General features: G+C 39.8%; 3 protein-coding genes and 1 non-coding gene across 7 annotated transcripts in view; 1 reads left to right on the top strand and 3 right to left on the bottom strand.

The window, feature by feature from the left end:
• elf1 (E74-like ETS transcription factor 1) overlaps positions 1-15526 on the bottom strand; it is a 41723-nt gene extending 26197 nt beyond the window's left edge. For 2 of the 4 annotated variants that reach the window (XM_039813262.1, XM_039813266.1), the window contains exon 1: positions 4115-4379. The gene's annotated coding sequence lies outside the window, so the exon portion shown is untranslated. Of the gene's footprint in view, positions 1-3749; positions 3885-4114; positions 4380-14647 lie in introns of those variants that run through there. The other 2 variants (XM_039813263.1, XM_039813264.1) reach the window with 2 other exon arrangements.
• Positions 15527-15756: 230 nt separating this feature from the next.
• Positions 15757-15828, bottom strand: trnae-uuc. The gene has a single exon. It is a non-coding gene; the product is annotated as a tRNA-Glu (tRNA).
• Positions 15829-16530: 702 nt separating this feature from the next.
• ube2a (ubiquitin-conjugating enzyme E2A (RAD6 homolog)) lies at positions 16531-20755 on the top strand. Its single transcript, XM_039813268.1, has 6 exons — positions 16531-16729; positions 19092-19172; positions 19393-19418; positions 20038-20127; positions 20239-20327; positions 20513-20755. Exons 1-6 carry the CDS (start codon positions 16686-16688, stop codon positions 20639-20641), a joined length of 459 nt encoding a protein of 152 aa, XP_039669202.1. The 5' UTR covers positions 16531-16685; the 3' UTR covers positions 20642-20755.
• Positions 20756-21621: 866 nt separating this feature from the next.
• On the bottom strand, positions 21622-26014 carry nkrf (NFKB repressing factor). Its single transcript, XM_039813261.1, has 3 exons — positions 25562-26014; positions 25070-25194; positions 21622-24632 (listed from the first exon to the last, which is right to left on the bottom strand). Exons 2-3 carry the CDS (start codon positions 25158-25160, stop codon positions 22330-22332), a joined length of 2394 nt encoding a protein of 797 aa, XP_039669195.1. The 5' UTR covers positions 25161-25194; positions 25562-26014; the 3' UTR covers positions 21622-22329.
• Positions 26015-26545: the final 531 nt, after the last annotated feature.

Here is a 26545-nt window from a genome sequence, read left to right as displayed (position 1 = left end):
AAAAATAAAATCTGAACAGTATCAGCCTCTGTAGCTGACTGTCTAGTTCATAATTCATGATTAGTGTATTAATTTTGCACTGTTTCTTATGGTTGCTTGGACTCATCATCACCTGAGCTTTACGATATCCACTAACAAAAGGCAACTTTTTATTTAGAAATGTATGGAAAGCACTTCACATTCACTTTTTAAAAAAGAAAAGTAAATCCAGCACAATCAATGGTGGAAGAAGTACTCAGATCCTTTACTATTATATCCACAATGTAAAAGTACTTAATTACAAGTAAAAGTCCTGCATTCAAAAAATACTTAAGTACTCATTAGTAGGGCTGGGTATCATTTCAATTTAATGTAATACCGATACCGTGAATTTGATACAAGTTCCTGAACGATTTTTTGATACCAATTTTATAAAACCTATTTTAACAAAAATAAATTACAACATTATGGTACAATGTACTTTTTTTCAGCTTCTTCTAATGTGATCAGGCCTTTCAAAATACAACAACACACACATGTAAGCCCCGCCTGTGCATAGCAGGGTTTTTATTGCATGCCTCTACAAAGTGTAAGGTTAGACAGCCCAACATAAGCATTATTAGATTTTGGTACAAGCATGCTGCATGCTTATTGGCTCACTGACGCTAATGAAATTTACTCCTTATGTATTGAAATTTGGTATTGAATGACAAGGTATTTTTCGATACTCGATACTATGGAGGCAATTCAGTCAGTGTATCGAAGTTCGGTAACCAGCCCTACTCATTAGGCAGCAGAATAACGTTATTGTTGGTTTTGTATGTAAAATAATAGCTGTAAAGGAGTACAAAGTACAACATTCCCTCTGAAATGTAAAAGTACAGTAGTTCAGGTAATGTACTTAGTTACTTTCCACCCCTGAGCATGATATACTGTGTTGAGGCTAGACGCCGCAGTAAGTGGACCTATTTAAGAGGCGACTCTAGCTTTTACTGCACATAATTTGTGTCCTGACCGGCGTGGTACGTTGCATAACCAAGGCTTGTTGTCAAAAGGTGTGACCTTATATTTCACATCTCTCACACCTAAGCCACCCGTTGGATATGTTAGATCATGAAGACATTTGTAATCACTGAGAAGTCCAGCAATAGATCACATCCATCCAAAAGTCGGATAAGAAAGACACAAGGGAAAAAAACATAATCCCTGCTTCTCCGATACAAATCAAGATTTTCAGGGCTCAAATTAAATCTGTCTGGACAGAGAAAGCCTATTTGTATCAGCTCTGTGTTCGGATGTGATGATCACATCTTCGTCATGTTCCTCAGAACAACAGGCTGCCAGTCCCAGCATGCTCTGAGTATGAGACAGTTGCAACACGGAGACACAGTTGCCCAATCGATTTCACTCTATTTATCAAGGGAGGGTTTCCTGAGCATACCTGCAACACATAAGTGGCTTTGACCTGCTGAGTGTAGCTGTCTGGAGCACCTGGAGACACAGTATGTGCCTTGCTCAGTGGCACCTTGACAGTAGCCGTTAGGGCAGAGGAGATTGTTACACATTAACTTTCCCCACCCAGTTTTTTTCCAGCTGGTCAAAGGAGTTCAAACTTCCCGTCACAAGCCCACTTGCTCAACCTTTAAGCCTCCATTCACTCCAGAAAAAGAGAGTGCTATGGAAATGAAAATGGCACAGAAGAAATGGAGAAACTGACATGGAAACATGATGCAAATCCATCCTTGGGCAATATAAAAAACAGCCATATAAACCATCAAAACAGGATGGGAGCTCTGACTGCTTTCTCATATTAACATTTTCCAGGCAGGTTGATTAAAAGATAATGACTGTGGGTAAACAAGACATGTGAATCTACTAGTTTCACTATAAGTCCACCTTGCCTCTGCATCCCCCTCAATAAATGGGAGACAACAATGGTCTTCTTAAGATTTTAAACATTTTATCAGTTTTAACTTTCTCCACTTGGCTTCCATATCAAGACCAAACAGGGTAAGAAAAGCTTGTTTATGCCAGTGACATTCAAAACAGTATAATATTTAATCTGTGCAAAGGCATTATATTTGCATTATTGCTGCCAACAGATATGATATGCATATAAAGAAAAGAAAAACTTTTGATACCTTTGATCCTTGTGATAAAGAACCTGTACCTATAAAGTGGCCTCATGAAACTGAAGCTGGTTCTCTGGTTATTCAATTCCAGGCATAAAAACACAACTTGTACCTGACCATACAAAGTTGGTTCTGTGTTTATTCTATTATAAGTATTTGTCTGTAACATGAAACTGAAATAGTCCATTTTTACATATCTCAGCATGCTGGGACTGTAGTAATAAACTCTACCCCACCTCCTCCTCACGTCATGCCCTTCTCTTGCAACGCCTCCGTCATCTTGCCCAAGCCTAATGATCTAATTACAGGCTAAGACTTGTTGACTTTGTATTGAAAGACGAGCCTACCTGACACTACTGTCCAGCCCCTTCTCTCTGTCTCTTCATCAGCCTTTATGTCCTCTGACTAAGGCACACACAAAGCCTTGATAAACAGCACCTACTGCATCCTCTGAGGCACAAGGGCCTCATTTACAATCCAAATCAGGGTGGGCACAGAGTATGATGAAAAAGTTAGGTCAAATGCAAACTCAGATCTGCTCAGCACAACAGAGCTATTCACTCACTGGGTCATGATGCTACAGCAGGTGTTTAATACAAATAAGAGTGCAAGGCCAATTGATTCAAACCTAATAATAGCTCAGAAACTGAGCCTACAGCGTAGAGACATTTATTTGGTATCTCTGAAGTGATCTGTTCTCAGTTGCCTGCCTTGGGCCCCAACTGTGAGTTACGTCAGACATTACATCAACATAATCAATTCTGAATGCCGAACTGATGAAACAATCACAAGCTTTGGTCTTTCGTGTATAACTACATAAAAAAAAGTTTGACCAAAATTGGATAAAATCTGCACTGGTTCAGGGCTTTTCTAAGATAACTACAGTGCTCTGTGCAGTATACTGCAGCAACATTTTAAAACAGATTCAATAAAAAGTGGGTGTAAAATCTAGATGTTGCTCAAACTGTAGCCGTGTTTATTCAGTGATATAGTATGTGCACAATGTCTTGTGGGATCCAAAAATGTGCAGAGTAGATTTCTGGTGAAACAGGAAGTGTGCTTTTATCTCTGCAGCACTGAACAACTTTCAGAAAGAGATTCTCAGTAACATTAATAAGAAGAATTTAACTGGCTGATGGGAAAAAGTCTTTAGGGAAGGTCAACTAATATAGGCATAAAAAGGGAAGCAAAATACTGTGGGTTCAAACTTCCCCCTGAATAGACATGAAGACCTTGTGTGCCTCTACTTTACAAGATGAGCAACATTCTGTTCTGATAAACTGACGATTTTGATGCATGAAGCACTGCATGACTGACTCCACACAATAGACTGTGGAGAGCAACAACAGCAAACCAACAGCAGTTTGTGTGTCTACTGATGCAGCATTTAACATTTGAAATAAGGAAGGTATTACATTTTGAAAAGAAATCAAAAAATCAGCGTGGTGTGTAATTAGTTACTACACCATGAAAAATACATGTGGGCTTGGTCAAGGGGCTTGCAAAACACTGTTCCCGCCCTTGCTTCAGCACACCATATAAGGCAACAATTCATTAAAGAAAAGCAATCACACAAATCAGCAAAAGATAATTCGTATTAGTTAGTTACTTAAAACGGCAAACACAAAAACCTATTACCTGATCTCACGCGTTGTCAAGCTGTAGAAGGTGTCAACCGAGTTCGATGTGTGCAACCCAACATAAAAGTTTAATTTATAAATAATATATAATTGAACTTGCATGACTTGTTAAAGCCCCCTTTAACAAAACCTTAACATGTCAAGTGTGCTAATAAAAATGCTACGATAAAGCCAAAGGTAGACATTATGGCGACCTAACTACCTAGCTGCCTATCCACTAACGCCTTAATACAAAAATATTGATTTAAACTTCTGAAACTTAAAAATAGTCAGAAACCCATTATAAGCCATTTGTTTCTACTAACAAGAACCATCAAAATAGGTAAAGCGTGAAGAGGAGGAGGAGAACTATTCATCACTGACCTCAAAGACTCAGGATTCGGGTGACAATGTCCATAATAGCAACCGAACAAGTGACGATCACGGTAACCAATGAAAATCAAGAGAAAAATAGACAACAAAAGGCTAAAAGGGGAATAATCCAAGGTGCGTTCACAGGCGGACAAAGCGGTCTGAAGGTGTGGACCACTGGCCAGCCTCACACCTCTTTCTCACAGCGACAAAACAAAACTGGAGAGGAGGGTGAAAAAAAAAAAAACACAATGCAATGGCTGCTGTTTGAAGCAGAAAAAGGAGAAGTGTAGTGAAGCAACTTGTCCTCTCCCTATGAGTCACGCAGCACTGTTGCCATTGGTAGGGGAGCCCTGAGGCAGAGTGCTTTCACCTGGCCAATCAGCGGCGGGTATCGGCCCTAAATGTAAATTCTTTCAGGTGAGTTCTACGTGTGGCAGGGATTGGACGGTGCTGCAGCGGGGGGAGGGGAGAGCAGAGAGGTCCAACCAGAGGGCCACACCTCAAACAGCATGAAAGACGATAGACAGGTTTCTCCTTCAGAGGCGGAGGAGTGCTTGAGTTGCAGGTAAACAGTTGGACAGGTATGCACTTACTTTAGACTTTGACCATACAATGTGGGCCTGGCCTGGTGATTAAAATCAGTATGGCAGCTCAGAAGTAAAGTTCACATCTCTTTGTGTCCTATTAAATCATTTACAATGAATTGTGAGTCTATTAGCCGTGTCGGTGAGCCAGTTAAGCTGCTGACTTGTGGTGAAGTTGTTCTCCCTGCAGTAAAGCCTCATAAAATAACTTCTCCCACTAGAAGGTACAAAGAAATGAAACTGCAAAGTCGACTGTATTTAGGTATGAGCAAGCGCTTCACCTCAGAGGCCTGAAAAATCTCTCTTCCTCCCCCTCCTCCTCTTCAAGATTCAGTGATCATGATCAAGGGAAAGCTCCGGTTGTGAACAATCATCACATGCAAGTTTCACTCAAGCAAGTTTTACATCTAAGGTTTTATTAAAAAGTACAGAAAGTGCCAAGTGCTGCAGTAGATGGCACAGATCATTTTTACTGACATATATCTTGTTAATCTTTATCTTCTTTATCTGTGTTTTTAAAAAGGAGCCATGCTCGTAATTTTGTTCATGTTTTACTGAATGACAATGAAAGGAATCTTGAGTCGTAAGCTCAGTACACAGAACCGACTTGATAGAATCTTCATCAGAAATGGCACTCAAGGAAACAGGAAGTGGTGGTCTGTGGTGAGTGTTGAGAGCACTCTGTGTCTTCACGCTCTTGTCTGTGCATCATACAGGTTTTTCATTTAAAAGCCCCATGTAGTATATTCAACAGATGCAAAAGTCAAATATTTAAATAAAACCTGGCTCCAATTGGGATTGTTGGGAAAGAACATAAACATGAACAAACAAAGGACTCGGAGATTGATATTCAAAAAATGAACCCATTAAACTCAATTGAAACTGCAGCAGGGTCTGTTTGTCATAGACCCCCAAATCATCCTCTCAGTCTCCACCGAGTGCTCTCATCATCACATTAATTCTTCCTGGCCTCTATTCAATACAGTTCAGCTCAGAGTAGAAAGCAGCTGTTTGCCAAAATTGATAGCCTTGCTGTGAGGGAAAGATACACCAAACAAGCTTCATTTATCACGGCCTTTAGAAATAATGTCCACAACTCTGAAGCCTTTGAGGAAACTGCTCGCTTCTTGTGATATAAACTCTTAAGGCTAATGCACTGCAGCACTGCTAAAATCCAGGACAACTATGTAAACATACAAAAACACAACGCAAATTTAATTCCTATGTTATGTAAGCCTGTACAAACACCAAAGAGTTTTAAAACAGTATCTGAGGTCCAAAAGAGATACACATTTCTGTCAATATTAGAGATGTAATGGATCAACTGTGTGCCACCACGTTGCCACTATCAACAGGGTACTCATTCATCTTTAAGATTTTCTGGGTCTTTAGTTTACCCTCATTCGAGATCTTGAAATCCCATTTATATATATTCACACAGTTTATCTACTCTGAAAGAAAAAAAAGCCATCAAAGGGAACATTTGCAATAAACTGAGGAAAACGTTTAAGAGCTGCAGTACAGTGACTGTATAAGCTTTAAGATTACTGAAGCACAAATTCAGCATATTCAACACTTGAAAAGAAAACTGTAATGAGATCGTGCTGCATCCCAGTGATCTGTTAATTGTGGGTGATCAGCTGTGTCGAAAGGCTATTTCTCTGACATAAAGTCTCTTAAGAGGAGCAAATAGATGAGAGCGCTTGGCATCAAAAACACATTTATTCATCTATGTGTGCCAGTATCTTCTGAGCTGGCCTAGTAGTTTTTGGTTAGAGGAACTCCAGTAACGTGAATGAACTAAATGTCCTGGTCTCCCTTAACAAGACGGGAGGGAGAATCTACCTGCAAGAACTATAATAACATATTATACACAGTATTTGTATATACTCATGTTTAATCTTTCAAAATGAATTCAACATTTAAAAAAAAGAAGCTTGCAACCATTCCAAAATACCTCCCTCAATCCCCCTCATTTATGCTGTTTCTGAAACATTCAATATTGCACTTGTTAGTCTGCTAACACATAAGCTGATCAACAGAAAATTAATAGTAATAGTTTTAGTCATTGACCAAGTTAATGTAAAAAAAAAAATTTGCTGAACAAATATGAGGCTTGGTTTGCTTGTTTCAGCTACATAATATATCATGACAATGTAAGAAATCTCCTGACATTAGTTCAAGCTTTGGTAACTAGTGATGAGAATTTGTCATTATTTTGGACACCTCCTTATTATTTGATTAAGCAAATGTAAGATGAATTTATTGTGGATTGGACCTAATATGTTTGTATTGCATAAGGTCTCAAAACACCAAATATTGGCAAGAGTACAATATAAAAAAAACTTAAGTTAAGTCAATTTTATTCATATAGGCCAGAAATCATAAGTTTGCTTCAAATGGCTTTACAATCTGTACCCCAGACACACTCTGTCCTTTGACTCTTTCGTCAGTTAGAGAAAACCCCTTTTTACAGGAAAAAAGGGGAAAAGTCTAGTTAAGGCAAGAGAGAAGGGGTCTTTCTTGCAGGATGGACAGAAATGCAATAGCCCAAATGTTGTATACAGACACATTGTGTTTAAGTTGATGTTTGGGGCAAAAAACAAGACACTGAAACTGAAACTGAAATCACTGTTCAAAAGTTTGTACTTGAAAGAAAATGTTACTTAGCTACAGACAGATCTTTGGTTTATTAATATCCTCAAATCTAGACTAAACTGTAAAGCCTGGTGAATCTGAATAATGTGTTATTGTGTACTTTTATTAAACGCAGCAAAAAAAATTGCTTGCACTTATTCTCTCCAAATAATTTACAGCCCTTCCAATTATCTTCTGTAATACTGAATGCAAACTCACCCAGATTTGCACAACAAATCCCATCCACACATTCATGTTTAAATTGCTGGTGCTTCATGTAATGTAAGTGGGATTCAATTAAAATCAGCCCACAGAGAGTGAAAACATAATTTTCTGCAGTATTTCCCCATTAAAGGGCAGAGCACTGCAATCCTGTGCACCATGAAGCTGGTGTGGTTAAGGCCGATGTCAGTGAATTCCCTTTAACCCAAAATGGGGACGTTAGATTACTAATTGCATGCTGTTAATCTTCTTCCTTGTTTATCCAAATGCCAATCCAAATGTAATTTTGAGCTGCTTGATTCACATTATAATACTAATAAAATAATGTTAATATAACAGCATTTAACTTAGTTATTCAGGTTACTACAGAAATGTATATGACAATAAATGTTATATAAGCCTGAACGGTTATTTTATGTGTCAAAGCTTAGTAAATGGAGTCCTCAAATACAGTATGACTACTGTAGTCCTCACTGCATATTATATTTTTGCTTCCAAACTTGATTTATATGACACACTTTAGGCATGCCCTGCACATTTGCAGATTTTTGTACCTAACAAACCACTCCACTAAGAACTGCAAAAACCAGACCACTCTGTAGAGTTATTTTGGAGCACTGTGGGCTCATAAAACCTGACAATCAAACAAATTTGAAACAATCCTTGACAGGATGAGATATGGGAGCCTTTGGAGGACGCACAGAATTATTTGCGTAGTTTGGAGGTCATCTGATGGCTGCTGTAGTAGTTAAAATACAGAACAGGGAGGCTGAGGCTGTGAGACGCCAGCTAACAGGACAGATCAGGGCACCGCACAAGAGACGCAGAAGGAGTTGAATGAGAGTGCAGCGAGGCTTCATCATTAAACACACTGAGATGGACAAATAATTATTGTAGGAGAAAAGATTTAAAAAACCATCCGTCGTGTGTAAAAGATTGAAAGCAATCAAAATGCTATATAAATATTACAGTTATTATGGTTGAGAAGCATGCCAGCTGGTTGAGGTCAGACTTTGATGTTGCAACAATCTAGTTTGTTCAATGGGCTGACAGCTCAGAGCGCTACAAAGACTTCATCATTCTCGGAAAGTGACCATCCTGAGCTGAGCCCGGATCTAAGGTGATTGATACTGAGTGATACAGAGTATGACTATAGTATGACATACGGAGCTAACAAAGAGCTGTGTGGGTGTACAGCTATACAGACCAAAATGCATTCAGTGTTTAACAGTTCATCCAACTGTGTGGGTGATTCAGTAGCACCTCAAATAACGAGGCTCAGACCACAGACCTTTAGCAGATAATATTCAATGTGGCATTGAATACCATGCGCATATTTGCATGACTTCCTGGAAAGCTACTATTTCATAGGGGTCCAAAACTCTCCTTGGGGGGTTGCTTGAACACTTAATGGAAGAAGAAAAAATGGTTTTCCACCACCAAAATTTGACATACTGAAGCTAAGCAACTATTTTATCCCTCTCCTCTCCCTCATACCTAGCATACTGCTCTGCATGTTCAGTTGAGTAATGCAGCTTGAGATTGCATTCCATCAGAATGCGAGCTTTCCCCCTACAGATAAGACAGGAAGTAGTCACATTAATCAAAAATAATTATCAAATGTCCACTGCTGTTTGAGTGTTGATGGTCATAGCTAAAGTGATTATGTTGATGATTACTCCAAAATAAAAGACTGGGGGGGAAAAATACTTTTGAGCCAGCAGAAACAAGCCGAAATTTCTTTTTAAGTTGATAAGGAGAACTTTTTTTACACATCCAACTAAGCTTATTGCTAAATAAATAGAGCTGCATGCTGCATCTGGAAATTATGTTGACAAGAGAACTAAAACTGAAGCAAAACAGCAAATCTATCTATGAGCTGAAAGATTCTAAAACACTCTGTAGAGCTAAGGGGGACTGCAGAGTCAGGTGATAATTACCTGTGTTTCACAAACATAGTCATTTGATCGATTGCAAGCATAATTATATTGATTATAGCAGCTTTATAAATAAATTCTAAACGTGTGTGGGGGGGGGGGGCTCAGGAAATTGTGTTGCTCATTAAATCTGGTGCATGTGCCAGTAGTGTGAAACCCCTTGTATATACTACAGTAGCTGTAGAACAGATAAGCAGCAGCTTGCAGTTGTAGTAGCATTAGATCTACTTCTGCTGAATCCACATACACACGTACAGACTGCAACTCATTCATTATTAACTACAAAGAGCAGGCCAACAATCCAGATCATCCACATCACACCTCTGTGGGCTGTAACAGCTACCTGCAGACAGATAATGGGAGAAAGCCTTCATTGCTACGCCACGTCGCTGAACCACATAGGTTAACTGCTGTTTCTCCATTTCATCATAAACAATCACTGAGGTTTTGAAAAGTCCATGTATGTCACACTAGCAAATTCAGGGCTATAAGCATTGCCTGCTCCAGTGTGCACCAACAGCCAGCAGCTTTTAACCTGAGAACTCTAGTTTATCTCAAGCTCATTATTAATAAAATGCCACGAGGACCTAAGAGCATATTGCTCTGTCACTCAGGGCCTAGATTATAATACCCATTGGTTGCATGCAGTTAAATAATTCAACAAGGCTGAGACTGCCTGTCACTCTGGAATTAACCCAAAAGGATTATTATTTTTATTTTTTTTTTTACTGACGGTGAAGACAGACAACTGCCTCTCAGGAGATGTGATGAGCTTCCAGAGCTCACTGCAAATTCTGTCAACTCTTGTATTAGTCACGTTTGTTGAAAATTGAATGAGGAAAGATCCTTTGGCTTTTTCAACAAGGCTCACTCTTGCTCTCGTGATGTCACAGCACCACTGGCTGACCTGACTCATGAAAGGCCTCTGTGAACCACTCACTGCTACCTCATTAGCTCCAAGAGACATGAAAAATGACAGGGTGAAATGTCATTATGCACCAAAGTTGCAGGCTAAGCCAGTTTCTATTTTTGTAAGCAGCTACTTTGTGTGGTCAAACTACAGTAAGCTAGAACATAACAACCCAAGCCATCACTCCTTAATGTAATTACACATTCATCAGTGATACAGCTTACTACACTGTGTGCTTACATGGACCTCAGCAGGCACCATACAAATATCTAAGTAATGTGGTTAACTAATCTTATGACGTCAACATGCTGCCAGACTGGACATGATCATCCTACAGTAGTTCTCCCTGCAGATAAAGTCATATATTGAGTCTAAGGTTTTCTTACTTCCCATGGTATCTGGAGGATTTCAGCTTTTTCAGCTCAAAATGATCTAATCTGATGTCTTATTATTTTAATTTTTATTTAAAGCAATACTTTGGGAAATACACTCGCTTTTTAGCCAAGAATTAGAGATAAGATCGATACCAATCAGCCAACAGCCAGCTTAGTTTATCATAAAGACTGGGAACAGGGAGAAACAGCTAGCCTGGATCGGTCTAAAGTTAATCAAATCAGTGTATCAGTACCTATAAAGCTCACTAATTAACATGTTATATCTTGTTTGTTTAATCTGTACAACTAAAGTGTAAAAACAGTTTACAGGCAGATTTTGATACCTTTAGACAGGCTAGCGGTTTCCTCGTTTCCAGTCTTATCTAAGCTAACCTAACCGGCAGCTAGAAGTAGCTTCATATTTACTACACAGACATGAGAGTGGTATCAGTCGTCTTATCTACTTCTCTGCAAGAAAGATAATAAGCATATTTTCCAAAATGTTAAGCTATCTCTTTTAAGTAAAACTGTAATGCTTTTATTCAAATACAGTCTATTCTCACTCGATTATAACCACAAAGTCTTTATTATTGCTTCACTTTGGAGTTTTATGATTACTGAATGAAAGAATCCTTTACATAATTGCATGCAGTATTTTTGTTTGTGTAACTTTTATAAGTCTATTTTCCACCTCCTGAATCAGTCCGATAGATTTCACAAAACTAACCTTTAATACCGCATTTACTATATATCACAACTACATAGGCCTACTTAGAACACCAAGTCAAATTGTCCTCCATTACATGCTAAAAATAGCTAGACTGTAACCCTGCATTACATCATGACAATGCGCAGATTCATGGAGAAACTCAGTCAAGATGACTCGTCCAAGTCACATGCTTGTGGGACAGGCAGCATGAGAGCAGAATGAGGTTACAGGTGGAATTTCCCCTCGTCTCTCCTTTCTCTCTGACGTCAGGTCCAATGGCAGCGGTTTACTGCTGCTGCCTAGCAATCAAACATGTCAGACAAGGTGATATTCAGGTGTCAAAGGCCTGGGGTGGTGAAACAGCAGCGTAGGCTACAATTAAGGAACTTTGCAAACAGCGGTTCCCCTGCAAGCCCTCAACAGAAAACAGGCCGACAGGGTATTTTTTCTACACATATAAAAAAGGGAAGTTCAACAGTTTTATTTCTCTTTTCACGAGTCGGTTCCTGCATTTATGCAAGTCATTTGAGGTGTCAGCCATCTCATAGGATTGTTTGTTTAGTCAAAGCATATGAACATTGCCATCTTGTGGTTGTTTCTCAAGGCACCAAATTTACACCTAAGAAATTGTCATTAGGTAAAGATGGTGGCCTCAATAAGTGTTTGTCACTCTTTTTAAACTTCCTGGAGTAAGCAAGCAAGTAAACCTTATTTGTAGGTACATGTGTGGACACTTAAAATCCCTCGGTTGAACAATGTGATGTTATAGCTCCTAGATACTCAAACTGCCTATCTCTGAACACCGTTACAGGGAGGTAAACCTGTTTTACAGATTACCACATATGACAACTTGCAAAAGATTCCCAGCCTCTTGCAAGACCACACTGAAAGCTTTTGTGAAACTGGAGTGCTGCTTTCTAAATAGGATAAAAGCTCAGATCATTTTGTGTGTGTGTGTGTGTGTGTGTGTGTGTGTGTGTGTGTGTGTGTGTGTGTGTGTGTGTGTGTGTGTGTGTGTGTGTGTGTGTGTGTGTGTGTGTAGCCAAATCAATATCCAGCAACCCATTAAGGCAGGCGGGCCGGGTACGTCTTGGGCAAGAAGAAGTGTCTAATGTCTGAGGAGCTTCTCGTCACTGAAGGGAGAACAGCACAGTAGAGCTCTCCATTATGGCCCTCGGTCATCATCACACTCCTCAGACTGCTGATGGTGACATCACTGTCACAGGATAAGAAGGCTACCGGGAAGTGCTTTAGCCTCAACACAAACACCCACCCAAAACACAGCAGCATTACAGTTATCCATCAGCAAGGATAGAGGGGGAAAGAGAGGCTGAATGTGTGGGCATAAGCATGTCAGGATGTTTCTAAAAAACAAGCGCACATGCTTGAAACAAAGAAAGACGACTCCACGCTGGAGTATCTTTAGAAAGTCTTGCTCTGGATAATTGCTTTTAATGGATTGTGGAAGATTCCAATTATCCACAAGCCTCTGCCAGTGTCCCCCACCATAGGAAGATTGTAGGGGAGGGGAGGGAGGGTGGGTGAAGGGTTGGTGGGTCCAGCTGGTCCTGTCTCTAGTGGGACTGACAAGAGCTCGTAACTTTTCCCCTCCCTCTGCGTCATAGCCGCCCCCTTTGAAGGGAGCAACTGCAGTCGACCAATAAGAATGTGTTTGACTGTCCCATGATACAAGCATCTTAACTCAAAAATGTAAACATCTGGCAAACATTTAGACTTGCCACAGAATAGGGCTGATCAACTATACTATAAAAACACTATTCTGTCAGGCATTGCAGACAGAAATTGGGAAAAGGAGCAAACATTTATTTATATACGTCCTCCGAGAAAGCTCAATGAGTATTTGAGACTTACGTTTAAAGAAATTCTCTCCCATTTTAGTAAATATATTCAGTCTGAGACTTTTTTAATGGAATGAGGGACACATGGTGGAGTCAGATTAGTCATCAATTGATCAATGGCTGCTATAGTAAAATATCTGGAAATAGTTCAAAAGTAAACATCACAATTTCACAGAGCCAAAGTTGACGTATTTAAACTGCTTATTTTATGCAATCACCAGTCCGAAACAAAAAGATAATCAGTTTAGTATAATTGAAGACCACAAAAAACATATCTGCATTTTAAGAGCTGGGACTGGGGGGATTTTTTGGCATTCTTGCTTAATACAAATGAACTCTTATCAGACACAGAATATCTACTCACGTTCAAATTGTTCTGAGGGGTCAGGTATATACAGTAAAATAACTTTTTCCAATGTTTTCTAGACAAGGCCACACCTGGAATCAGGGTCAATACTTATTTCTGACTATGGAGGACAAACTGAGTGCTCTCTGTACGTATTAACTATTCGTATTAGAGCTCTAAACAGAAATTAGTACTAAAACTGCACTGGCATTCTGCTTATAAATGTGATTGATTGTTATCTAAAATGGATGATTATTACAATTGCAGCTGTGGTATTGCTTCGCTGAAACACTTAATTGTCATGATTTTCAGAGAGCACACACACACACACACACACACACACACACACACACACACACACACACACACACACACACACACAGTGCAGTCACATGCTGGCTGACTGACACAAAGGGGAGTCACAGAAATCTATGGAGTAGTATGATGCAGGTCATGTATCCCAGAGGCTAATGTCTACTAACATCATATGAGTTCAGTCATGCTTCTTTAGTTGTAGTGTGATAACTTTATGTGTACTGAGTGTAGGCATAGTGCAATAAAATAATATTCTACAATTATAGCCATGATCTGCTAAAAGTCTTGATTATTTCACATAAAAAGCACAAATAGACGGGAAAATGGTATACGTGCAGTTTAGTGTCCCAAATTATTTTCCAAAAACTGAGTGTTCCAAATGATGAGGGTCTTATTTGAGACAGGTTAGTTTATTATTTTCCAAAAAAATGAGGGTTAGGGTTAGGGTTAGCAGGTTCATAATTAAGGACATTGTATGGGGAATTTTGGAAACTAAACTGCACGTATACCTTGGGAACATTTAATATCAACATGACTCCACAGGGAACTCAAATTGTATGACTATCTGTATAATACTATACATTAGCTAGTCAGTTACAAGAAAGCAAGCAATAAGTAGCCTATAAAACATGCTTGACTGTAGACTCACCCTGGTTGAAGTTGTCATCAGCACAGCATATCAGCACGCTGGGATATATCCCCTGACTAGCTTTAAGCAGTGGCTGTCCTCGTGAAAACACGCCGACGTTAGAAAAACATTATTATCCCTGGTGCGAGTTGGAGACAAACGGTACTATAGCTCCATCATCGCACTGTCACCGGTTAGATCAGCTTTACCCTCCTGCAGCGTTCGTGTGCTTCCTGACACAAGCTTGCCGTTTTCTCCGACAGGGGCTGATGCGTGGGGAATTCCTAGCAGTCACATTTTCCTGGGAAATGATTGGCCTTGCACCAAAGTTTGGCTGTAGAATCCTGGTAGTAGTGAGAGGAATCAGGACTGGTTTCACAATTGAGCAATAAGCATCGAAGGACGGTTGTTGACGTTATGAAAAAAAGTTGCTTACTGTCCGCGTCATGTTTTAAAAGTAGCCTAAATATGATCAATACATACTTTATTCTTTATCGATATTATTATTATTATTATTATTATTATTATTATGTAGCCTACGTGTAATCCACCGCTAAGGAACAGGGAACAGCTAGCTATGGCTTTTGTAATTTAGTAAACCGTTAACGTTAGCTAAACAAACTAAGCGACCGTTCGGTTAACGTTAATGTTTAGCTAGCTAGCTAGTCAACCGTCAACGTTACCCGGTCACATGTGTCACTTTATAGGCAATTTTGTCAACAACTCAAAACGATTTAATCAAATTAAGTTACGGACGAAAATAAAGTTGGTTGTAGCCTACAAGCTAGCGTTGGATTTCTTTTCAGTCGAGTTTGTTTTCCTGTAGCTAATACGTTGGACTACGAAATTGTTAGCAAGGGGAGATATAAGTAGGAATGGCCGGGAAGGTCCAAGCCCTTGTTGTGGGAGGATGAGTGCAATTGAGGATAATGTTAACTCCTCAACGGGCGGGGTCTTACGTTACAGTAACGTTAGATACTGCTAGTATCCCTGGAAATGATGAGCGTATGTTGTGATAGCTGTATCATATGACCTAGCTACGGCTGAAACACTTTCCATTTGTCTTATTACGTGCTTCTAAAGGAGATGAGTTAATATACATTTGACATGGTCCAAGCCAAAAGGGCAAGTTCCCATACCGGGAGTCGAACCCGGGCCGCCTGGGTGAAAACCAGGAATCCTAACCGCTAGACCATATGGGAAAGGCGTTTACTTAGGCAAGAAGAAACCCTTTTACTTTTATTTCAGTGCAGTTCTTATCAATATGTAGTTGCTGTTTTCACTATTTATTTTAGAAATAACGATTTTACAATGGTCAAATAAACCAACCGGCTCAGTAACCATACATTTATGGCAATCACTCTTGTTCTGGGTTGTTGTGCCGTATAATTTAAATTTTAAACACTTGGGGCCTAGGTAACGTTACCATCTAGTGGTCTTTCAATGTTACTGTAAATTGAATACAGGATGTCAGCCATAAATACATTTTAACAGTCACTGGCTATACCCAAAGTAATTATTTTAATATGGATGAAATTAATCGATGGATTGGCAAAAATAAAAATAAAAATGAATATGAGAAAAGGGAAGGATAAAGCCTTACAAACATAGCGTTACGAATCTTTACCGTGTTCCGAACAAAACAAAAGTGCTAAACAGGGTGCTAAACATATGACGTAATTTTCTGTGGAATAATACAAGCATAGAGACGGGGTTCTCTCAACTATATAAAAAAGAATCTTGATATATTTACAACGAGCTAAAACTGGTTCACACAAGTAAACAGGCATATTCAACAATCTCACGTTCAGTGATAATGTAAGCTTATGTTTGTGTGGCTATACAGCTCACCAATATAGAGCCAGTCGATGTGAATGTCCTCTTTCTAGTGCAAGTGGTAGCGCCCTTAAGACTAGCAGAGGCAGCCAAATATTTGACAAACTAGCATTCGTTGGCTAGTCAGCTAGGAGTTAAAATAATACACCGATAAAAAAAATAATTTCCCTACACTTGAGCCGCTTACGTTTATGCCAAGGATTTAGGTTTCCGTGTAAACAGGATGTCAACTCCAGCAAGACGACGTTTAATGAGAGATTTTAAACGGTAAGCGAAAAGAAAACAACACAGAAGTAGCTATAGCTAACGTTAGCAACCCAAGACTAGCCTGTAAGCGTTAGCCTAAACGGCATTCTGAACTACAACCCTACCATCAATTAATAATACAGATCGACACATATAGACACACCGGCGGATTATAATCGTGTTTTTGTCTCCCCGCTATTTTTGGTTAGTGTTAACAAGTTAATGACTGGTAAGATACTGACAAGTAACGATAATTGTTAACGTTACTGCAGCCAAGAGTAGTAACGTTGATGTTGTGTAACTCATGCTCGCTGTCGTAGATGTAGCTAGATACCGTACTACTCTGATTTTTTTACCCTATATAACATAATGACTTATCGAGCCTTCCTCGAAACTGTTAATGGCTCTATTCCTATGATATCTATGGGCTTTATTTGTAACTGGTTATTGAGGATACAAGTGAGCCAGAACCGCCAGATGGCCCTTCAAAGGCAGATGAAACGTTTGGGTAGATGTATACTGTCCAAATGCACACTGATAAAGGGAGCTCCTGGTAGATCACCATCTAAGCCTGAGGATAAGCAACCATCTGCCATGCACTTACCAAAAACCTGCAGACATTCAGCACAGTCCGACATAACACATGTTTTTTTATCCCTGATCTACAGTATGCTCTAACTAAACAATACTGATGGATGGTCACAGAGTCCAAGACTTAATCCTGGTTGGCCCACTGTCTAAATCAATTACCACAGTTAATTTTTGACACAGTGACTTAGTTTATTTGCACACAAAAAAGATATAAAATATAAAACAAAAAGAAAAGTAATTTCAGTGCAGGAGAGGAAGGAAGCCTGAAAGGCTTATTCAGAGTCCTCCACTAATACAAATGAAAATTTGAAATGACATTACTTATAAAAAAATGAAAACAAGCATACAAAAGACAAACATTACAATCACACACACACACACACACACACATATATATATATATATATATATACACACACACACACACACACACACACACAAACAAAATAAATAAGAAAACAGAAAAATAAACCTAGAATAAGTCAACAACCAACAGAAGCAACCAGCCATAACTGATCTGAACTGAACACACTAATGGACTTAACTTTAATAAACATTCATCCAGAACAGTGACGTCAAACTCAACTTCACTAAGGGCCACACTGGAAAATAAGAATCACATCAAGGGACATGTTTAGTTTATTGATATGCTTTTATTTAATCGAAAAATCAAATATCTTTGACTGTATTATTGCATGTGTCATATAGTCTTCTCACTTACAGTTTGGTCAACATAAAGTCCTAAAGAAGTCAGGAAAAAGTTCCTAACCCATCATAGAAAAAAAACACCCAAAAACTTTGCAAAAGTGACAACAACGTTGGAAAAAGTTACAAATCGTCAAAACAAATGACAACAACGTCACAAAAATGACAAAAACTTGGTGGGCTAAAATGTATTGTGAACCTAAATTGATATGCAGGCCGGATCTGCGAGGGGCCGAATCTGGCCCGCGGGCCTTGAGTTTGACACATGTGATCTAGAACGTGTAATGGCCAAGCAGGTAAAGACATTGTTCATTTTCACTCAGGTATGACAGTACACTAGTTTTTAAACTTTTCAGGGTCTCCTAAACTGACACAAATCAGACCACAGACCCCTATTTGATAAGATTTGGTCCCAGGGTTCCCCATCTGATAGGATTTTTGCTTTTAGATGTTTTATTAAAGAAAGTGTATGAAACCCATGACCAAAATAGTCATACGTTCTGTCATTGTGTTACTTATGGATGGAAATATAGTGAAAATAAGTTATTCCCCTTTTTGCTGGGGACCCCCCGGAATCCCCTCAAGGACCCTGGGGATCCCCGGACTCACCTGTGGGAAAGACAACTTTAAGTATTTTACCACTTTACAATATTAATGCAGTATGCTTGATGTTATTATATTACAAAACAAACATTCAGATGAATAATTAGCATTATTGTCATGTTTCTTGTGTTAATACAGCACCCAGCTGTAATTCCTGGTGTAGAGTTTGCCAATAGAAAATCCACCAACTGTCATCCCCTTTTAGCATACAATTACCCACCCAGGTTTAGAGATACAATTTAGGGTTTGTACTCCATTTTCATATTCAACGGAGCCTTGCTGTCTGCTGATTTGTATTGTATTGTATTAGTCTTCACTCTGACTTTTTTTTATTATTATTATTAATAATAACCTGCCCTGTTGACCACCAGCGGGGGCATAATACTTTATGTCTAGCAGATATGACTTTGACTTCCATGTGTTATGCTCTGTCTAATATCACCTGTATTTTGTGATACCACCTTGCTTTTACTGTATCTGTTAGGCTGCAAGAGGATCCTCCAGCTGGAGTTAGTGGGGCCCCATCGGAAAACAATATCATGGTATGGAACGCTGTCATTTTTGGGTAAGTCAAGTTGATTTGTTTAAAACTATGACAGAGGGATTTTAAACATTTTAGTAATCAGTTGTTTTGTTAAAGTAGTCTCTGCTTTTTTGGACATAAAATATGTGATAAAGCTGTAGTTTATTTCAGCAGGTTTTGTCAGTATTTTAAATTAGAGCATGAAAAGTTAATTGGAGCTTTTTGTAAGTGATGGTCTACAACCTGTTTGCCTCTCTTTTAGACCAGAGGGAACACCTTTTGAAGATGGTAAGTCCTCTCTAAAGCCCTTAATATCCCTATCATTTGTCTTTCCATCCTCGCTATGACATTAATCCAGCAAATATTCATTAAGACTTGAAGCATTGGACTTTGGAAGTTAGATAATATGAATTGGTATACTTTTGAGTCTATTTTAAATGGTGCCTTGAACATTTAGGTGGCGAGAGCTTGTTTTGCCAGTAAACTACTGACCAGGTCTCCTACATGAATCAGATTGAGTGTTTTTGAAGAAGTTCAGATGTTTTAAACAATAACTTACTGCACTGGACTTTGTCAAATCGTGTTACAAAACCAACACTTGTTGTCCAAGAAGGTAAATCCTTGACTTTCAGTTAATTCCTTTGTCTGCTTCAGCATCTGTGAACAGTGAGCTTTTGTTGATCTTTTATTTTACAGACACCATTTCACAACAAGAATCCGTTTCTGATCACTAACTTGGCAGCTGAGTTACAAAAATGATTTAGTCCTACTTTTTGAGCGTTATATTAACGTCACCAGAACAACCGGTCAGACAAACATGCATTTTCTAGTTGGGTAGATTACTGTGATAGACCGTTTTTGGTTAATGTATGTCAATTCATACTATGCAATTACTTCTTACTTTCAGGAACCTTCAAACTTACCATCGAATTCACAGAGGAATATCCAAATAAACCTCCAACAGTGCGATTTGTTTCGAAAATGTTTCATCCAAATGGTATGTACATAATGTATTGCACTAACCATTTCAATTGCAGCAATTAAAAGTTGTTCCATTTATCATTTATTTATCCCAGAAAAGCTTTATATTCTATATGCTATTTTGCAGTGTATGCAGATGGCAGCATATGCTTAGATATACTTCAGAATCGTTGGAGTCCAACCTATGATGTCTCTTCGATCTTAACTTCAATACAGGTAATACACTATTCCTTTATGCAGATGAACACAGTGTGCGCCAATGAAAATTAGGATTAGTTGTAGTGACGAGAGATATCCACATTTTTTGTAAAGAAATAGTAATTTGTACATGTCGTATGTTATGTCATATAAAGGTTTATATGAGACCTAACCCGCTGCCATTCTTTGTTGTATATTTAAAGTCTTTACTGGATGAGCCAAACCCAAACAGTCCAGCCAACAGCCAAGCAGCCCAGCTGTACCAGGAAAACAAGCGCGAGTACGAGAAGAGGGTTTCTGCTATTGTTGAACAGAGTTGGCGTGACTGTTGACCCCTGTTATTGTTCAAAGTATGAACAGTGTCCGGCTCAGAATCGAGAAACCACAGATCAAGAAAACAACTGATCTCACAGAAATAAAATGACACATCTTAAAATCCTTCTCAATATATTTGTCCCACAACTGTTGTTAAGTTTGTATGTTGTTGTGTTTTGGCATTCACTCTTGCCGAATGCTATTGTTGGGCAATAGGGTATGTTTGTTCAAAGTTAATGTACCTTGTTATATCTGGGTTACTTGCTACATGCCCCAACTATTTTTCTTTAAAAAGAAAAAAAAAAAACTGTCACTTTTCTACCGGTTTATTACACGAAGTAAGCTGGTTGGATGATACAGTGACAGTTAATTAGATGTGCTTGCTGTGTGGTTTGCTGTGTAGATACGGGCGGTGCATATTTACAAAAAAAACAAAGCCGTTTCATGGGTGTTTTTCCTTCTGTTTCAGTGGCCTCACTCCTTATGGTTTTGTTTCTTTTTGTCTTTCGAAAGCCTTTCAGAGGGACAGAACATTAACCTGGCATGGGCATCCATCCCTCTAACAAGTTGTCAACAACAGATGCCTTTGGGGGTCATTTTTTTCTCAACTGTTCTTGTAAAACCATGCCTTTGACTATAAAAACGCTCTAGATATTGGTACACACACACACACACACACACACACACACACACACACACACCCCCTCTTCAACACAGAAACAAGACATTTAGTACCCTTTCTGGGCACCTAACTTTGTTTCATGCACAGAGTTTCATAATGCTGACGTTTAAAGGCTGTGTGAGAACATTTCTATGCTATTTTACAATCTTACACATCAGCTGACATAATAGGCTGATAACACTGTTTAAAACAGTTTTCAGATTATAAAACTTTGCACTGGTAACCCATGTAACAAACTGTACATTTTCTTGTAAATAAAATAAATATACCACAACTGTCTTTGTACCTTTTTAACTCCAGCCAAAAATATCCGTCTGATTGTTATCAGTTTTAATTTATTCATTCATAACAGCTGTGAACACAAGCAGACAAGTTAACTGTACTCACATAAACCAACACAGACATTAAACAAAGATCACAGCTTACAGTTTCCATGTGAAGATTTCTGATTATGGATGCAGCTTGTATTTGTAGAATGACCGGTGTTAAAAGAGCAAACGGCATTGCTGGTAGAGAGAAATGTATCACTACAGTGAGACTGATATGTGCACCTAACTAGTTTGATGTTGATACCTTTCATGAGTCAGCTGTCAACAGTGTTAAACAAGCAGTGAAAAGCTGCATATTTTGCCAGGTTTCTTAAATAGCCAGGAAAAAAGTGGCGAGAAAATCCTCCGTCTTTTAAAAAAAAATAAAAATACCCAGAACAACACCAAGACATGATTCCACAAATTACCAAACACAAGCATGTTGTGCAAAAGTGAAACAAATAAGACGTGGAAGGGCAGGAGACCGAAATAGACAAATCACTTGTCTTAAATTATCCCCTGCTAAAGCTAAAGTACATTTAATGGCAAAGGAATGCAGAAACCATAGGTGATCCCTGAAGGATTCTCTTTTATTAATGTATTGTAAGTTTGTCACACACAAGTATAAACAGAGCAGTTACACTTGAGTGTGATTGGTACTGAAGTCCAAGCGTATGTCCGATGATTTTTAATTTTATTTTGCCCTGCATGCAAATCAGTGAGAGGCCTGAGGTTTAACGAGTTCATATCGTCCCACCTGTCCCTCCTGTAAAAGCTGACCAATGAGCTGGTCTTTGTGTACTTTGCGACTGACAACAAGGAACCGTTGCCGCCCTTGTCCGTACGACTTGCTCCGTAGGCCGTATTTCTGAGATATCTGGTGGATCTGCTTGCGTTCATCGTTGGTGAGGTCAGTGGAGAAGCGAAGATCATCCTGACGGTCTGAACTAGCATAGTTACGTATGATGTCCTCAATATCACGTTTGCTGAGCTGGTTTCCAGCTTTGTCCATGTCCATACCCAACCCTTCCCTGGAGAACTGTTCCTTCACTCTGATTGGTTCTGCAATGCCTTCCCCATCTCGGCCCAGACCACCTCCTTTCCAGCCCATCTTGCGGAGCAGCTGGTTTCCGATGTTGTCTTCCTTAATCTCCTGCCTTATGGCCTCCTCACCTGAGCGAGCCAGGATTTGGGATCGGGATATGGCGTCGCTGTTCCCCTCCTTTCTTAGGTTGGATTTGACCACAGCGTGCGTCTGTCTCAAGGTGGCTAAGGCCTCATTTGCTGCAATGTGCTTCACTATTTTCTTGGGCCCAATTCCAGCTGCTACATACTGTCCTTCCAAGTAAACTTCACACCTCCAGCGATGATCAGGCAGAACTGTGAACTTGTAATCAGCAGTCACTTTATTAAACTGAGCTGTGTCATTAATGATACAGATTGCATTGTCAGAGTTTTCAAGGATGACCAACTCGCTCAGATGCTTCTTTTTGCCAACCTGTTGCCCAAAGCGTCCACCAGAATCTGGCAGATTATTTCCTCTGGAGTATTGTGACTGTGACTGTTGCTGTTGTTGTAGCTGCTGCTGCTGCTGTTGTTGTTGTAGTTGCTGCTGTTGTTGCTGCAGCTGCTGCTGCTGTCGTTGTGCCTGATTCATGCGAAGTTTCCTCACTGCGTCTTCAGCCGCTGCATGCTTGGAGCTCTTTTTGGTACCGGTTGCCTGTGCCACAAGCTCATCCTGCAGGAAAACACTGCACAGCCAAGCACTGTTGTTTGGGAGCAACTCAAACTTATAGTCTATCTTCATGCGATTAAAAGCCGCAGAATTGTTGAGTATGCAAATGGCGTCATGAGCGTTGTCCATAACTACAAACTCTGTCCAGTGCTTACGTTTATCAGGCTCGTATTGGCCCTTAGAGCTGGGTGTCGGTTTATCATCTGGGTTTCGGAGTGCAGGTAAAAAGCTTGGGGTTGGGCTATGCATCTGGCACACAACTATGTCATTGACTAACGAGTGTCTGTATTTCCGCTGCACCACACGAACCTCAACTGTTTTCAGGAAGAGTTTTACAGCCTGCTCAGAGGCCCGGTCCCTCGCTCCATTTTTACTACCAGAGTATCCGGTGGCAAGATACACACCCTGACATCTCAGTTCACAGGCGTAACCGTCTGTTGGTACTTTCCTGTTCTTCGGTAGGTCAGCCTGAGGAATGTCCTTCAGGTTGACATATATATACTCCGGATTAGTTTTGCAGGCCTGAATACTGCGGCTCAACATGAAATTATAGTTTGGCGATTCACTTCCAGTCATGAACACGGGGTCCCTAAAAGCAACCGCCAATGCAGACGCTACACAGGAGATCAGCCTTTGCTTCTCATCTAATATTGGCTGAGATATAGCAATAGGCTGCAAGGAGAAGCCCGACTGAGAAGTGGTGGGACTGGGACTGCTCCTGCCTGGGCTGTTGTAGACTCTGCTGAATGGCCTGCTTGATGACGGCCGCTCCTGATGACTGAACCCCAAACCCTGACGTCCCGAATCCCAGCCTCCTGATCTGCTCCCTCCCCCGTATCCATTGTATCTGTGGGGCTGTGAATAAGAATCCAGAGTTCGAGAGGAGTGGGCTTCATACTTGGCTGAGTAGTCCTGCTGTGTTTTTGCCATAAAGTTTGAAGTGGACCCACGTCCTCCATACCCCAACCCACTTGTACTACCTGAAAAAGTATCTCGGTCTCTATCTCTATGGGAACCCCAAGAGTCCGAACTGTGCGATGGCACTCTGTCAAAAGCAGGCCTCAGGGAGGAGGAGCCCTGCGCTCTGCTGGTGCCGCTGTAGGATGAGTGTTCAGAATCCCACTGTCTTGCACCATACGACTCACTCCTCCTGCGCTCCTTTTCGTTCTCCTTCTCATCAGCACCAGTTCCTCCGCTGCTTCCACCACTGACAAAGTGTACAGGCTCGAATCGAGGCCTGGAACCAAATTTTGACACAGGCATTTTCCTCATGGGCTCGTCTCCTGCAATAACATGACAATGGGTAAACAGTTAGAAAACCATAAAAAGATACCTGATTTACTTGAATTAATAACTTATCATCTCAGAAGGGCACAACAAGGTTAATGTAAAAGTCCCATGAAACTGGCTTGTAAGTGTGATTTCCTTAATTTCTTCAAATAGGATGTTGTGACAGGACTTAATGGTTAAGTTTCTGAAGTAAGCGAAGTCTGTCAAATGGGCAACGATAGTAATTCGTATGCGGTTTGGCTTGGCCCAAAATTTGTAAATCAGCCTTTATGCTCAATTAATGAACTTTTCATGTCTAAGTAGCTGTAACAGTATATAAAACATATTTGGATATAAAAATTTAACAGTGAAACACAAACAGTAGCTAACAACATGGAAATGGAAACTTTTGAACACAAACACAGACTACACAACCCAGATTAACACTCACTGCCATCAGAAGAAGTCGGTCTCTTTTTTGCTTCAGAACTTGGACTTGGGTCAAAGGAGGGCATTTCGCCAGTGTCAGTCCCTTCTGCCATCACCAGCGCCGTCCAAATCAAATCCAGGCCATACCTGTTATTGAGGCCAAAGATGTCAGTTGGACATAACATGAATAGATGAAATATACAAACACTGAACATACTGAGCTAATACTCCATGCTGCCTATAGGGGCTCAAATATTCCCTGGAAAACAAACACCACCTGCCAGCAGCATGCAGTGACTGAACACAAAAACAATGTGCCTGGACAATATATTGCACAACTATAAATGTAGTATATGATGTTAACGGAGACAAAAAGCTGCATTTCGTACCAACACACGGGCCTGACAAAGTGACGCAGTAGGCCGACAGGGTGCATTTCTCACAAGCGAACATGTTTAAATAATTTTTTATCGACATTTAGATGTGCGACTAGTTAGCCGTGTCATATTCCTACCTTAAGGTGTAGCCTTTGGTCCGATTTATATCTATGTCCTTCAGCCAAATAAGTGACAGTGCATTTATTTGTATGATCAGCCAGATATTATTTTCGTGCTAGCCTCTTTTAGCTAGCTAGCTAGCTAGCTAAGTAACTAACATTGGCAACCCGGTGGTGATTGCTAGCTAGCATTAGCCAGCTAGCTGGTGCTAGCTTCTAGCTAACCCAGCTCCACTTCAGTAGCAACAGCCTGCTTATATAGTTTTAAGTCAGATTCAGCTCGTATTTAAAGGAAACGGACACGTAGGCTTGTATCCTGTAAGTGTAATATCCGAGACAGGTGGTTTAAAATGCTGCCCAAAAACCTGCTGGAGCTACCCATTCAACTAACTAGCAGGAAGCATCCATTTTCTGGTCCAGCTCAAGTCAAGAAAATCATGGCGTCTGTCACCGACCCACAATGCTTTGCCGCCGAACAGTTCAAGCACATTGGGCTGCTGCTGTCGCTTGACGTCATTAATGTGTACATGTGGTTCACAAACTGAAGTGAACACACACATTACAGCAGAAATATGCATAATGTTATTCAGTTGAGAGACAGTATGTTAGTCACTGCAGAGTCACACAAGAGCAGTACACAGTTGAGTATTAAGAAGTATTGTCCAACACTTCATTACCTATTCACAGTAATGCTTTATTAACATAGTGTCAAGCCCATTTAGTCACTTTACCTACCTTTGCATCATGGTAACTTATCTATTATTGCCATATACTGTTTATTGCTAGTAGTTAATTATTGCACAATCATTTTTAAATATTTTTTATATGTACTAATTGTATTTAGGTACAGTACTTGAGTAGGCTACTTTATTACATTCCACCATCCGCTATCTAAACTGTGACTTTTTTGTTCTGTGTTTTGTCCCCATCATGTTTAATAATAAGCCAAGGAATATTATATTGTGTGTATTTTTATTGCACTGCACTTGTACGATGAACCCG

The sequence above is a fragment of the Perca fluviatilis genome, chromosome 10 (genome assembly GCF_010015445.1).
Source record: "Perca fluviatilis chromosome 10, GENO_Pfluv_1.0, whole genome shotgun sequence".
NCBI lineage: Eukaryota > Metazoa > Chordata > Actinopteri > Perciformes > Percidae > Perca > Perca fluviatilis.
The sequence above is the reverse complement of the archived record's forward strand: the minus strand, read 5'-3'. Positions and strand labels throughout refer to the sequence as shown.